At 48.0% G+C, this 15,682-nt stretch overlaps 1 protein-coding gene across 1 annotated transcript; it reads right to left on the bottom strand.

Annotated features, from left to right (window-relative positions):
- Nucleotides 1-5,827, bottom strand: AMHR2 (anti-Mullerian hormone receptor type 2). Its single transcript, XM_059404874.1, is given in 11 exon segments — nt 1-607; nt 609-794; nt 1,494-1,630; nt 1,797-1,944; nt 2,198-2,370; nt 2,507-2,621; nt 3,990-4,220; nt 4,335-4,465; nt 4,652-4,723; nt 4,989-5,180; nt 5,427-5,827. Coding segments are annotated over 11 exon segments (1,857 nt in total). The 5' UTR covers nt 5,776-5,827; the 3' UTR covers nt 1-484.
- Nucleotides 5,828-15,682: the final 9,855 nt, after the last annotated feature.

Here is a 15,682-nt window from a genome sequence, read left to right as displayed (position 1 = left end):
GTTCCTGCAGTTTCCTCCCCCACCATGCAACACTCCACCTACTGACCCCGCCTGTCCTGGAAAACTGCTCACTGAACAGCAAGTTTCCTGTGTGCTCTGTGAGGCCTTCCTGCTCAAGCCTCAGGACCCCGGGGAAGGCCATCAGCAAGGGGAGTTGTGTGTCTCTGGGCGGCTACAGACCGGCGAGTTCATCTTTCCCCAAGGACCGCCACGTGATCCCACCAAAAGTAGGCTTGTGATAGTGAAGGAAAAGAAGAGAGACAGGAGGAGCCCAGGATCCCTGGAAGACAGGAAGGCCCAAGGACAGGGAGATAAAGCTGACTTTATCTCTTTCCTATGCACACCCACCCCTCAGGCCCCAATCGGGACTGCCCTATACTGGACACCCACAGAAGGATCTAGGCTACCGGCAGGTTGGAAAGGCCCTGGTGAGGCACAGCAGTCAGGCATCGGCGCACCAGATTTATGTTTGCACGTACAGAGATTATACATAAGCTGCACATTTACAGGTGAGACACAGTGTGGGAGGACCCCCGGAACAAAGGCCTTGCTGGAGGCTGAAGTAGCAGCCCTTCTACTGAGGCCTACAAGGGGGGATGGCCATGGGGAGGGCCTGAGAGGCAGTCTTCTGGGCAGAGAGGTGGGCTGCCTTGGGCACAGCTCTCTGGGAAGGGGCGGGCCTCCTGAGGATAGGCCAGGGCGGCCAGACGCTGTTGGACACACGCTGCTGTCAGCCTTGCTTCTGGGTCCGCATCCCAACAGTCCTCCAGCAGCTCTCTCAGGCCACCAGGGTCCTGGGAAGAACAGGAAGCAGGCTTAATCCTGGGATCCTCAGTGGCCCTCAGAGGGTCCACATTTTCCTCTGAGGAGCTAATTCAGGTTAATGACTTCACGTGCTGATGGGAAATTACTCCTCTTCCTTTCAGGTGACCAGGGTCTTAGGCAAACAATGGTTAACCCCACAGATACTTGTGCCATGGAAATTACAGATCAGGTAGCAGGGAAAGGGGCTTCCTGCTAGGAAACTAATTATACAGACCCTGAAATTTCACTGTTTGGCCACCTTTTTAACCCTTTACACCCAGGACTGGCTTTTAGTGGGTCATGGTGGAAACACGAACGTGTGGGATAGGGCAAGGAATTACTGGATTGAACGTTGGGCTCCATTGTACCAGGAGAGGAGCCATCTTGGGAGCAGAGCTCAGGCAGAAGCAAAGCTAAGGAGGCCTTCCTGGAGGAGGGGGACTGAGAAAGAGGGCTAACCGATGGTGGAGAGGAAGAGAGACAGACCAGGCAAGTGTGAGCAGGAGGAAGGTGTCTGTTTCAGGAATGGGCTGTGAGACTTATGGCAGAAGGGATGAGCCAAGGTATAGAGCAAATCTGCCCAGCTCCAGCTGAACAGGAGACAGGAGTGGGGATAGATGAGAGGAGAGAGGAGCAGATGGGCTGGTCCACACTCTCCAGGTCCCCAGCCCACTAGCATGGGTTCTTACTGTGGTGAAGCCATGCCAGGTGGGTGGGACACAGGGCCGCCTTCTCTCCTCTACCGCCAAGGTCCACAGCTCACAGGTGCTGGGAGTGCTACCCAGTTCTGCCTCATAGGCCAGCTGGAAGGGTGGTGGTCTGCTGTCTGAGGAAAGGCACATAGGGCTAGATGTCAACTAGTCCTGGGGTGCCTCCTCATGGAAAGTCCAAGAGGGAGAAGGGCAGAACTTCCTGCATCAGGAGGTAGGTGCATCTAGAATGGGTGGGTTAGTTATGGGGGGAAAAGGGGGAACGGTCATACCCATCCTCACCCGGCCACAGATCTGGGCAGCGGCTCAGGATCTCCCAGAGGAGCAGAGCCAGAGAGTACACATCGGCTTGTCGGAGGGCCGTGCCCCAGTCCTGTAGGTCCAGAGTCTTGTCCAAGAGCTCTGGCGCCATGTACCTCTGGGTGCCAGCCTGGAGAGAAAGACGTGGAGGGCCAAGAGTCATCTCCCTGGCAAGCCTTGCCACAACACAGGTCCATGCAGTATCCCCCTGATGACGTTCTAGAACCTAGGTGAGGTTCGGTGGGCTCCCTCATCACCCCCAGCTAGAGTCAGCAATGTCCTAAACGTCAGAAGTACTGCTGTTCCATTGCCCCAGCAAAGAGCGTGCCTTCATCAGCAACACTGCCGTCATCCCGGGCCTCACCGTCATCCAGAGTACTCACCTCCATGATGGCAGCGGGGCCTCGGGGTTGAGTAGGGGCCCAGGTGGGAGGCTGGGAGAGGCCAGGGAGCACCAAGGCGAGGCCCAGGTCTCCAATGGCACATGACCCATCCTCCCGAATGAGCACATTCTGGCTACTCAGATCTCGGTGGGCGATCCCTGGTTTATATTGGCCTGTGAGAGAAGCCAAGGTTGAAGGGGCATGGGTCCTCTTCCTTTCTCCCACTTCTTCCCCTCCAAGCTAAGGGAGAATCAGAAGCACAGCGGTGTGGCTCCTGATTCCATGGCTTCCTCCTTCCAGCTCACCCACCATCCTGCCAGCGCTCCTCATGGAGGAATGCCAGGCCCTGCGCCAGAGACAGTGCCATCCGCATGGAACTTCCCCAGTCACTGGTGTGCTGGGTCAAGTAGTGGCACAGAGAACCCTGGGGAACAGCAGAGAGAAAAGGAGGACACATAAGCTGGAGGTGGCTGATCTGCCCCGGGCAGCAGAGATCAGTCTACAGACCTCCCCACTGCCTCTCCCAGCAGATGGACATGCGGATCCATCCAGGCTGAGACAAGAGGCAGGGGAGGAATGAGAACGTGCCTCTGTCAGACTGACAGGAAACCAGTAGCCCTAGTTAAGTGTCTGAGTGCTTACTGTGCCAGGCCTCCTGCAATCCTCACAACCCTAGGAGACAGGGGCCTGTCACTCCTCTGATAGACGAGGAGCTTGAAAGAAAATGAAGTAAACTTGCTGGAAGTCACTTGGTGAGAAGCAAGTAGAGCTGGAACCCCAGCAGTCTGACTCTAGGGTCACTCACGAGTCACCACCTTATCCGGCCTAGGGACCCGAGACACCAACAGAAGCGGAAGAGACAGGGCGAGCTCAGGAGTGGTATTCCCCGGGAACCACCTGGCCTGCGGTGTTAGGCGCCCCCTCCTCCAAGAGCCTCTGGGGAGGAGAGTGAAAGGAGGGGAGCAAGTGGGAAACCGGGAAGGGAAGGAGCATTTGTGTCCCTCATTCCAAAAACATGACTTCAGTGTGCCAGGGAGGTTCAACCAGCCAACCAACCAACCAACCAACCAACCAACCAACCAACCAACTTAGGAAAGCAGACGTTGTTGAGCTAGGCATTAAGGCACATGGTCAAAGAGCGGACTTCTCCGAATTCAGGATTTCAGAGGGAGAGGACTGCAGGGGCTAATAAAGTCCCTAGTCCTTAGACGGTCCGTAGGGACGAGGCAGCCTGGTCCCTGCCTACCTTGTCCTCCTCGTCCTTCCTGTTCATGATGATTCCCTCCAGGCACATCCCCTTGTTCTCTCACAGTACCTCCTCTCTCAGCACTTAGCACACTTGACATTTGACTCTTATTTTTGTGTTTACCTGATTCGCTACTGTCTCCCCCACTCCTCTCTCAAATCTACAAAGGCAGGGACGAGGCTGTTTGTCTTAGCCCAAGAGGTTAGGCATACGGTTCATAAAGTTCATAAGTACTCATTGGACGAGTGTGTAAATGGCTTTGGAGGGCTGTGCCTTGAGATATTTCTTTAACATTGGTTTTCCTTAAGGTTGGGAATATGAGTGGCTCTGATTTCTCTTTCTCTATGTTTCATGAGTAAAAAACATTAGCAAGTATTTCTTGACTAATTAAAAAAAAACAAGAAAACAAAAAAAATCATTTTTCATGTTCTAGAGAAGAGGAAATCTGAAGCAGAAGAATAAGCGCAAACAGGCCCCTGCTGTCCCCCAGCCCAGCACCCCCATACACAGACAGGCACAGACACACAGACGCCCCTCTGTCCTTACCTTCGGGTGTAGTTCCAGTACCAGTAGGGGCCCACAGGGCGGGCGCCCAGGGCCCCCTCTGCTGGCGGTGATAAAGCGGACAACGTGGTCGTGCTGTAGGCCTGGCAGCTCATACAACGCTCTCTCGGCTTGGAACTGGGCCACAGCCCTCCGGGAGAAGGCCTTGATGGCTACCAGTTTGCCTTGCAGCTGCCCAGCCCACACCACTGAATGACCTCCTTCCCAGATGACCTGGTGGAAACACGGTGCTGGGTGCGAGCCTCAGCTTGCATCAGGACCAGGCTTCCTCCCCAGCACACCCTCCAGGAGGGACCAGAGGACCTGCCCCCACCACTCCCCGGGCACCTGAGAGAAACACAGCTCAGGCAGCTCGGGCAGCTCAGCACTCCAGTCCCTGCCTGATTCCGGCTCTGGCTCTGGCTCTGGCTCTGGCGCTGACCCACCCTGCACTCTGCAGGATTTTCGCTGTAGCAGGGCTGGGGCAGAAAAGAGCCCTTGGGTCAGGGCACACAGGCATGGAGACTGAGAAAGGGGCTTTGTGGGAGGTAATGGGCTCAGGCTGTAGAGATCTTAGAACCATGGGATCAGGGGACGCTGGAAAGGGCCAAGAGCTTTGGGGCAGTGACCAGGGGTGACAAGGGATGGATGAAGTAGATTAGTACCCAGGATGCTGCTGCCCAGCAGGAGGAACAGGAATAGTCCCAGCAGCACCAGCGCCATCCAGATGGACTCGCCTAGACATTAAAGCAAGAATGCAGCCTGGATGAACCCTGCCCCAAATCCACTCCACTCCTTTCCCCCTCCTACGAGAACTTGCTTCTGAACCCACCCCCACCTTGGTCACAAGCCCCTTATCTCCCAGTCACCAGGGCAACCAACTTCTCAAGGCCAGGAGGAAGAAAACTTGGGATGGGGGTAGAGTGAGACTGGCCCTGGTTCTATCTCTCACCCTAACCTGGGCCCCAGCCCCTAACAGGCCCCAGCACACTGATTGGCTACCTGGGACGGTGGGGCGACCCTGGGAGCCAGGAGTCCCAGGGCTCCCTGGAGGAGGCAGATGACTATAATTGGCATTGCAGAAGTCAGTGACACACGAGCAGGTGAAGAGGGTGGACCTGGGGCTGGGGTGGGCTCGGGGGCTCAGGTCACAGTGCGGGGACTCACAGTCTGGCTCATCACTGTCTCGGCATCCTGATTGGGGTGGGATTAGAAGAGGAGAGAGAGGGAGAGAGAAAGAGAGAGGGCGAGCGAGCATAACAGAGTCTGGGAACAGAGGATAACCCCCTTCTCTATCAGAGGCATCCCCTCCATCTCATTCGGGCTTTTCTTTCCCTCTGCATATTCCATTTCTTCTCCTCTCCCGCCGCCGTCACCCCCACCCCAGGATGTACCTGACTCCCACCCTAGCTTCCACCTGCTGTATACTTTGCCATTCACCTTGCATCTCCACCTGTGCCCGGCCTTGGGTCAGGTTCCAAATCCCAAAACAGCAGCGGCTGTAGAGGCAGCGGATAACCCTGGGGGGCCCTGGTCCTGCATCTAGCAGCTTCCCCAGTGTCTTTGTGCTTCCCCGCACTCCAGGGGCCTCAAAGAACACACAGGTCCGCCTGCTTGGGAGTGCTGTGGCCCAGGGTGGGGAGAGGGGAAGGTTCAAAATAGGAGTGAATGCAGGGGCAAAAGCAGCAGCCAAAAGGAGAGACAAAACATGTTTCATATCCCAGGGCCAGCGTGGTAATGCCATAAGAGGAAACAGGGTCAGCAGAGGTCTGGAACCTGACCTCACCATGGGGACACATGGCTCTACTTTTTGCCCTCACTCACCCACCCCACTCACTCTTCCAGAGGGGTGGCTGCTGCTTCAAGTCCCCCTTTCCCTCAGTGGGTGAGTGAAAAACCCCCCACTCCCGACACTTACCTCGCACAGATGTGGGAAATAGTATGCAAAGGCCCAGAGTCCCCAGCATCATGCTGGAGGGGACAAGCAGCATGAGGCAGTGAGCATGAACCAGCACAGCTGCCCTGGCCAGAGCTTCCTTCAGATATAGGGCGCTGTGGGACTTCTGATCCCTCAGTGCCCAATCCTGCCCTCCTCCCTCTTTCCAGTCTTTGTGGGGGAGATGGCTGCTGTGGGGGAGAAGATGGGTGTGGGGAAAAGCAAGGAGAGGGAGGAGCAGAGAACCGAGCTCATATCCTCTTCTCCACAGCCGCCTCCTTCCTCTGCAAAGTGGGAGGAGGGGGTCTTAGAGGCCCCGCTGAGAACCCTCTGATGCCTAACTTCAGGCCTCTGCCCTTTGCTGACCCTGGAAGAAAGTGCTGGATCCTGTCAGCCCTTCTAGGCTGGAAACCAGAGTGAGGTCAACTGAGGGATTCAACTGTGCCCAAGATCCCTTCTTTTCAGGGCTCAGATGTGCAGCTCTCTGGGCAAAGAGAGGCTTCACAGACTAAAGTTGACCTCAGTTTCTGATTTTTCAGAATCAGAAAAAAGTTATATAAAATTTCTCAGAGTTTAAAAAAGTCACATTGGAAATGGGTATAATGGTAAAATTTTATGTTACCAAAATTTGAAAAATCATATTGTGTCAAATACTGAAAAAAAACAGAGAAGGTAAAAACAAAACAAAATCAAACCCCAAACCCACAATACTTCTGTTGAGCACCTCTGTGCTAGGGCATAGCTAGGGCTATGCATTTTACAATCATCTCATGTTATTCTCCCATTGAGCTATTTATTATTATTTTCACTGTACAGGTAAGAAAGTTGAGCTTAGGTAACTTGCCCAAGGTCAATCTGCTAGGAAATAGCAGAGCTAGGATTTGAGCCTAGGTAAGTCTGATTCCAAGCCCAGGCCCTACTCTTCACATTAGTCTATGATGCCTGCAAACAAACAAAAAACTCAGCAATAAAAAATATTTCCAGGGATGCCTGGGTGGCTCAGTTGGTTAAGTGTCTGCTTTCAGGTCAGGTCATGATCTTGGTCCTTGGATGGAGTCCCGCATTGGGCTCCCTCCTTGGTGGGGAGCCTGCTTCTCCCTCTGCCTGCTGCTCCCCTGCTTGTGTTCTCTATATCTGATAAATAAATAAAATCTTTTAAAAAATTTCCATTTGATACAATAATTGAATGTTAGAATTTAGATTGTTGAGAAAATATACATCATTACCTGCCAGCCGGCTATGAACTAGAAAGGGAGGAAACAGTTCAAACTACCGCCACCAGAGGTCAGCAGACATAGGAGAAACTCAGGGTGCTTCAGCCTCCTCTGATAACTGATGTCCACAGTCCATCTCCGGTATTTATTAAGCGGCGGGGATAGTATAATGTGAAGGCAGAGCCCAGGGTGTGCAGCGTGAATGTCCGCACAGAGATGGAAGAAGTTTATAACTTGTGCTGTAATGGGAGACAGGAGTCTAACTGCACCAGACTCTTCTCCAGGGTAAGACTTACATTAATAGGTAATCGTTTCCGTACCTGGGAGCAGCTGGCTCCCTTGAGAATCTGAGTCAGAGGGGATGGGTTCCATTCTCCTAGCCTTCTGTCCCCCTGGTGGTTGCCTAGAAACCCTTTCTGGGAATAGTCTGGCTTAGACCAGGATTGAGGGTACAGGTATTAACTCTCTAATTCTGGAGCCGTTCTCCTGGGAAGCCTGCAGAAACAAAGGAGAGAGTAAAAGCTCTGGTAGTTGTGAAGGAGCAACCGGAGGAATGACCAGGGCCAGAGGCAGATGGACAGCTGCCCACCCCTCCCCGGGACCTTCTGGGAGTCTGCAGAACCCTGAACTCAGAAAATATTAAGTGAGATGGAATGTTGGACTTCGTTACAGCTATTTTCCTGCTCCCAGATCAGATAAGTTTGGGGGGCTGGAGAGCAGGTGGGGACTTGAAGGTCAAATAGCTTCTTGTGTCTGGAGTGTTTTAGGAGACTACCTCCTCCAGAGGGGAACAAAATAAGGATGAGGCAGGAAGGCCGCCTCCTCACCCAAAATCTTGGATGACGACTCCTCTCAAAGACAGAAACATCCCAGGCAGGTTTATGGAGTGAGGTGGTGATAGAAGGGGTAATAATTTGAATGCTGAGGGATTAGGAAGGTCCTGAGAAAGGACCTCAGCATTGAAACAGTCTCCCTGGATTCCACATACACAAAGATCTTTCTTCATCAGGATCCTGATTGAAGTCTGCAGTGGCCCAGTAAGTTACTTTTGACCGCCCCTGTCTACAGGGCTAAGATGAGTTGTTTATTCATTCAACTCAGAAAATATTAAGTCTCAGCCTGTCTTTTCTGAGAAAGAAAAGACTGGGACCAGATTGGAAAGGTTTTCAGGTCTTTATCAAGGAGACTAGACTTTTCCTGAAAGCAAAAGATTTTAGGGAGGGGTTTAGTGGCAATGTGGAAGATGGATGACTAGGGTTTGGGGAGACTAGAAGTAGGGAGATGATGAGATCTGAGCCATAGCTATGGTGAGTACTAGGACAGTGGAAATAAAAAAGGAAAAAGTTGAGATATATTGTACTGTAAGTATTGACAGGATTGGTAATCAAATGAATGTGGGTATTTATTTTAAGATTTTATTTATTTATTTTTAAAGATTTTATTGATTTATTTGTCAGAGAGAGAGAGAGCGGGAGAACACAAGCAGGCAGAGAGGCAGGCAGAGGCAGAGAGAGAAGCAGGCTCTCTGCCAGCAAGGAGCCCGATGTGGGACTCGATCCCAGGACCCTGGGATCATAACCTGAGCCAAAGGCAGCATCTTAACCAACTGAGCCACCCAGGCATCCCAAGATTTTATTTTATTTTATTTTTTTAAAAAGATATTTATTTATTTGACAGAGAGAGAGGGAGGTGTCACAAGTAGGCAGAGAGGCAGGTAGAGAGAGAGGGGGAAGCAGGCTCCCCGCTGAGCAGAGAGCCTGATGTGGGGCTCGATCCCAGGACCCTGGGATCATGACCTGAGCCAAAGGCAGAGGCTTTAACCTACTGAGCCACCCAGGTGCCCCCCAAGATTTTATTTTTAAATGTGGGTATTTCAAAGTGAGAATTAAAAGATGGTTCTGAGGGGCGCCTGGGTGGCTCGGTGGTTTAAGCCTCTGCCTTCAGCTCGGATCATGATCTCAGGGTCCTGGGATCAAGCCCCGAATTGGGCTCTCTGCTCGGCAGGGAGCCTGCTTCCCCCTCTCTCTCTCTGCCTGCCTTCTGCCTACTTGTGATCTCTGTCTGTCTATCAAATGAATAAATACAAATCTTAAAAAAAAAAAGATGGTTCTGAGGTTTCAAGTATAAATGATCAAGTAACAGTATTACTACTGTTAAGTGAGATGAGGAACACAAAGAATCCTTTCCCCTTCTTACATGTTGATTTTGAATTATCTGTGGGACATCAGATAAAAATGTCCTGTAAGCAGTCTGTCAGGTTGAGAGAAAAGGCAGGGCTTAAAATTTGGGATACCTAAAGAGTGGATCCAACTCGTTTAAGGGGTTGAAAGTTAGAGTAAGGGTAAAGACACAAGACAGGGACACCAACATTTAAGGGACAGAGGAAGACGTGACTATGAAGGAGAATCAGGACAATCAGTCTTACACTCCAAGGGAACAAAGCTCTAAGATGCACATGGTTGCAAGAGGTCTAAGAGGCAAATGACTGCAAGACCGCCAGAGCTGGCAACCAGATTGCTGATGTCCGTAAGAAACAATTTTGTACATGATAGGTGCTGAACAAAGTGGCCTGAGGGGCTCATTAAAAGAAGAGAAAAATTAATCAACTATTTTGACTAACTTTGGAAATGAAAAGAACTGGAGCTGAAGCTTGAAGTGGAAGCAGAGGGACAGGGGGAGAATTTTAACATGCTTATAGGATGACGAAAGGGAACCCAGGAGAAACTGAAGATGGAAGGGGAAAATACTATCAAAACGAGGAAATGAGGTTAAGAGCACAGGTAGTAGGCTGACCTTGCAAAGGCAAACTTTCTCTCCCAAGAAAAGATAAGGAGGTAAATTGGTATTGGTAAGTATATGGTTGCTTATAAGAGAGGGAAGTTTGAGGAAATTCATGCTTACGTTCTCTCCATGAAATAGGAAGTAAAGCATCTGTTACAAAGTGGGGTCAGGACTGGGAAACCTACAATTAATGATCTCTCACTCACCAGACCATGAAGTATGTGGTGGCAGGAGCTGCCTTACTTTTTATCCTCAACCTAGCTCAGTACCTAGGACAAGGGCCCAATAAATGTTTACTGAATGACTAGATGATACTGCCATTAAAGGCCCCTTTAGGGCTACAACACCCCCCCCCAAAAAGCCCCCAAACCCAAACCTCAAACAAAAAAAAAATACTCCCCCAATAAAGTCAAATGTTAAAATGATACATTGCTAATGGCTAAACAGGAAATCCGATGGCTGAGTTCACCCATGGCTAAGTGATTGAAAAGCAAAGGGAGTCAAATGAGCAAAGTAGTTGGGGATGCTGGTAGCCACAGTATAAAGGAGTGACTAAGGATTCTTGGACAGGTAGGGAGGGAAGTGAAGCCATAGGCTGATGGAAAATTGGAAAGACTGTCAAAGTAACTTCAATTTCAGTTTCAGATGGGGCCATAATCCAGATTTGATCATGTTAGACACAGGCTGGTATTAACTGAATGTAATATGTCAGGACCAGATCTTAGTTTTTGTATTTTTTTTTTAAAGATTTTATTTATTTATTTGACAGAGAGAGATCACAAGTAGGCAGAGAGGCAGGCAGAGAGAGAGAGGAGGAAGCAGGCTTCCTGCTGAGCAGAGAGCCCGATGCGGGACTCGATCCCAGCACCCTGAGATCATGACCTGAGCCGAAGGCAGCGGCCCAACCCACTGAGCCACCCAGGCGCCCCAGATCTTAGTTTTTGAATATCATTCTCCAATAAAAAGAACTAAGGCTCCTTGGAGAAATGGCTGATTCTGTGCTGAGAAAATACAAGGGAAGTCTGAATCATCTTGTGTATTGGAAAATTCTTTGAAAAGTGCTCAAAAAAGGAAAAGGATATAGATATATCAGAGACACAGGAGCCAACCTGAAAGGGCTCCCAGTGCCCAAAGCTGGGGTGATTTGAGCAATGAAAATAATGTACAATCTAAATATAAAACACATGAGTATATACTAAAATAAATTAATGGAGGGAGAAGAGACAGTTTCCTCAGAGAATTACAAATACTCCATATAGTTACTTACTTCCCTTAGGAAGGGAAACTTAATTCCCACCAACTCCATTAAAGGTGTACTAGACTTACTGACTTGCTTCCCAAGAATAGGGAAACAAAGTGGTGAAAGCTGGCAAACACTCTACCTTAACTAGGGTGATGGTTAGCACTGGTGATGTCATGTGGCATCCAAGAGGATGTAAAGAGAAAGGCATTTCACACCATTTCACCTGTGTGGTATTTTTTCCAGAAACCTGGAAGCTCAGTCTCAGAATGAGGGAAACATCAGACAAATTCAGATTGGGGGATATTCTACAAGATACTTGGTCAATACTCCCAGACTGTCAAGGTCATGAAAAATAAGAAAAGGCTAAGAAATTGTCACAGACCAGAGGAGTCTGGGGAGGCATATCAATGAAATGCAATGTAGCATCCCAGAATGGATCCTGGAATGGAAGGACATCAGTGGAAAACTGGTGAAACACAGAGCCTGGTGGTTAATGTACTATACCAGCGTCTGTTTTGGAGATTTGACAACATACCCCAATAGTATGTTAAAATGGAAAAAATTGAGTAAAGATAGTATATGGAATCTCTCTGCACCATCTTTGTAGCTTTTCTTTAAATCTAAAAGCATTCCAAACTATAACTTATAATTTTTTTTTAAGAGGTTGGGTCTGCCCTGTTCCTTTTGGTCCTCCACATTTCTATGTCCTCATTGCACACTGATCTGGTCATGAAATTGTTTGCCTGGGAGTTAAGTATAGGATAATTGCACTGATTAACATGTATGGTAGCACAACCATATACCTGGAAACCTCTGTTGGGTACAGTATATGAAGCTATAACCATATTCTCCCCATTCCCACCCTGTCAACACACCAGAGACATGGCTTTTTATTAAAAAAACTTTTTTAATTGGTTTACAAAGGAGCTACAGACTACATTGAAACTAATCTTTGTACAAAAAGGCCAAAAAAAAAAAAAAAAAAAAAAAAAAAGCCCCAAAATACCCAGAGACAAAAGGTAGGGGGAGAGACAAGGAAGATACAAAAGAGCAGAAGAAACTTAAAGACAAGAGATTAGCATCATACATACACAAGATGGGGGGGGGTGGCAGAAAAAAGAGCAAGAACGATGAGAGAGCATTTAAAAGTATTTCCCCACACAGCCCTGGTGATAATTGGATTGGAATCAACAACAAACACAGCATGAGACTATTAAGAGGTTTAAAAAGGCCACAGTGGTATGGAGACTGGTTATCGCCAGTGTTGAGAAAGAGAAATAAACCTGTTTAGGCACCAGAGACTGGAGCGCTGCCCCTCCCTCCCAGAGGATGACAGACTGGGTTAAGAGGAAGCAGGCTCTGGGGCAGCTGCCATTGGTGTGTGTACAAAGGGTCTCCTCAGGTCAATCTCAGCATATTTCTCCCATCTTCCCCTAAGGTAAGGGCTATGGGATGCCACTGGGAGAAAAAGGTGAAGGCCTGCCCTTGTCCACGCTGTTCAAGAGCAGTTGCTGGGAAAGTGGAGGGCTGGGTAGACAAAGCCCATGTCCCTTTGTGGAGAAGGCACAGTGTAATTCCTGAAGGTGAGATAGAGGAAAACACACATCCCAGGAGAGGTATCAACAGAGTCCTCACTACTTGCAGCCCCAGCTTAACCCCATTTGTTATGCCTTTTTTTTTTTTTTTGGATACTGAAGGGAGTTGAGGAACAGATCACCACACCTCTTCCCACTTAAAAGGGAGAAGGCAGGCTGGGGCTGTTTGATAAGGAAAAAGGAAAACAAGACAATGTACTCATTTCTCTCAAATGAACGTGGCAGAGGAAATCTTTCTAGATTTGGGGAAATCAAACTGGAAAAGACCTAGGAGAGGAATGAAGCCAGGGACTCCCCTTTTTTATCCCCTCCTAGCCCTTACTCTAAGGGAAGTGAGCCAAATTGGGAAGAGGGAGTAGGAATTTAAGCTTAAGGCTGCTTAATGTCCTCCTGTGGGCTGGTGTTTAGGGAAGGCAGACAAAGAAAAGAAACAGGTCAACCTCAAAGCTGGTCTGCTCATCCTCCCAGAAGAGGTCTGTATCCCAGGAGGAGAGCCAAGAGAGGCACCAGAGAGAACACAGGCTCCCAAACAAAAGTAATAACCTGCCCATGTTTTATCAGAAGTTCCAAAAGCAATGTTTTCCGGGACTGGAAGAGTGCCATATCCTCCTCCCTTTCCCCAAAACCACTGCTGCCACCTTTCATCCTTGCATATAACTTACTGGCTCTCTTTTAAGGGAGATGAAACTCTGAGATTTCACATTTCTCTTCTCCACCCCGAGAGGCTACCCAGCTTTGAAGAGGGGGAAGGAGAGCTATGCTAAGAGCCCCTTACTTGAGGCAGCTAGACTATCCGCATTTCCTTGGTACCAGGATCTTAAAAGTTGTTTGCTCTGATCCTGAGGTCCAAAAGGCATCAGGGTACTTACAATTGAATGAAAAGTCTAAGTAAGTAGCACCAGGACTCCCCCAAAGCATAACAGGGGCCTGATTAACACCCCCCCCGAGGAACCCCTCAAAAAGTATATAAATTTATTGCGTCCTAGCAAAGATCTGCAGCTTCCAGTATTCACACAATGTGAAGATATTAACAATACAAAATATATTCTGAAAGTCAAACATCTGCAGTTCATAGTGCTTTCTCAGATTTGTTAAAAAAATACAATGCTTAGTTTCCTATATAGGATATACAAAAGCAAAAAATATATATATATATATGTATATAGTAGAAATAAATCAATCAGCCATAGTAATTTACAGCTTTTGTCTCTAACCCTCCCCCAATCATAATCTTTACCCCACACTTCAGTCTATACTTTCTAGATCAAGGGTTCTGTTTATTCTGAATCAGGCTGAGAAATAACCATTAAATTGCATTCTGCACAGCACCCACAAACAGGGTGCTAGCTGGGAGGTCCCTGAAGGAAGATGGTGTGGGTTGTTACTGCTCTGGTTTAAAAGTGAGACAGTCAAATGGTACACAGATGAATGTATGTGGGCAACCTGAATGGACAAGGGAATCAGGGTTTTAATTTTACCACTCCTCTGGGCATCCCCTGCCCCAAAGGTTTGGTCATTTAAAATTTTTAAATAAAAAAGCAACTCATGAAGAAAACTTTAGAATCAATATGCCTGTCAGTTACATTAATTTCTGCTGGCCAAAATGTTCAGGGAAAGGGATTTTCATCAATAAGCTCATGACTCAAGGAATGTTGGTTCCTAACTCCCTGTGGAAAAGACTGAGCGGCTCACTGCTGCTGGGAGACAAGAGCAGAAGCTGCTTCAGTTTGGGTGCAAACAAGATACTGGATCTGGAGCTTCCTTGGAGATAAGGAAAGAGGGTAGGTAAGTGGAAAGAACGGACTATGAATTCACTTACAGCAATGCTCGTGAACGGGGTTGAGGGTAAACCAGCATTCCATCCCAGAGAAAATCATCAAATAACCTTCTAAACACCTGTAGTCCTCAGCATCATTAAGCTAGTTTGTATCAAATTAATTTCATACTGGGGAAGATTCCATTCCTTGAAATGCTCTAGCAAAATTCTGCACACTCTGGTGAGTTATCCTGCCCCTTTCCTCCAAAAGATGCCTATGTACATGATTATAGACATAAAATAACAGGTTCTGAGTTCTGCCTTTCAGTGGGAATAAAGGGTGTGTGATAAGTGGCTGGACATGGATGACTTTTACTGCAGTGTTAACAGAATTTGATCTGGGGAAAGTTCCTTGCAATAGTTCCTGAGTGCATTAAGTCTGCAGAGAAAGGACCAAATGGAGCGAACTACTGTTTAGAGTATCAACAGTAATTATATTTCAAGTTAAACAACACAAAATTACCCAGACCCTAATTTGGATAGATTTGATATAAAATATATAGTAGAATCATAGCATCATCTATTTGTAATCAAGGTAAAAAGATTTATAAAGAAACTAGGACTCTGGTATAGATCTGGATGTTGGTTTCACTTTCAAACACAAAAATAGTTTTTTCTTCAAAAGTGCAGTTGAATATCCCCCATCATTAATTATTACTAATTTAGCATAAGCAAAGAAATGACCTCAGGAACATACCCAGGTTTTAAGACAGATTTCTAGGTAATGGGCCTGAAAGGCATTTTTGAGCTGAATTTGATTTTCCAACAATTTCAAATATAATTTCTCATCTGTGTGTAGATATATACAGGCACAAACACACATTCACACACAGTCATACACAAACACTTCATTTTCTATCAGATCAGGGCAATTTTTTATTGCAGGTCTCTTTTAGTATAGGCTAACAGAAAACCTATCCCCAACCTAACAGATTACACACATACACACAGCCATTTCCATACTTCCTCACAGTGAAAAGCTCTCCGACAAGATACCAGAAGGTCAAGAGAGGCAACGTTTTAATGGCTGGGCCTTGAGGACAACTCTGGTTGCATTTAAATCTCAGTGCCAAATGCACTAAGAGTTCCCTGCCGCTATAATTTTTGGATC

Source organism: Mustela nigripes, chromosome 6, assembly GCF_022355385.1.
Source record: "Mustela nigripes isolate SB6536 chromosome 6, MUSNIG.SB6536, whole genome shotgun sequence".
Classification (NCBI taxonomy): Eukaryota; Metazoa; Chordata; class Mammalia; order Carnivora; family Mustelidae; genus Mustela; species Mustela nigripes.
This window is presented reverse-complemented; position numbering and strand designations above follow the sequence as displayed.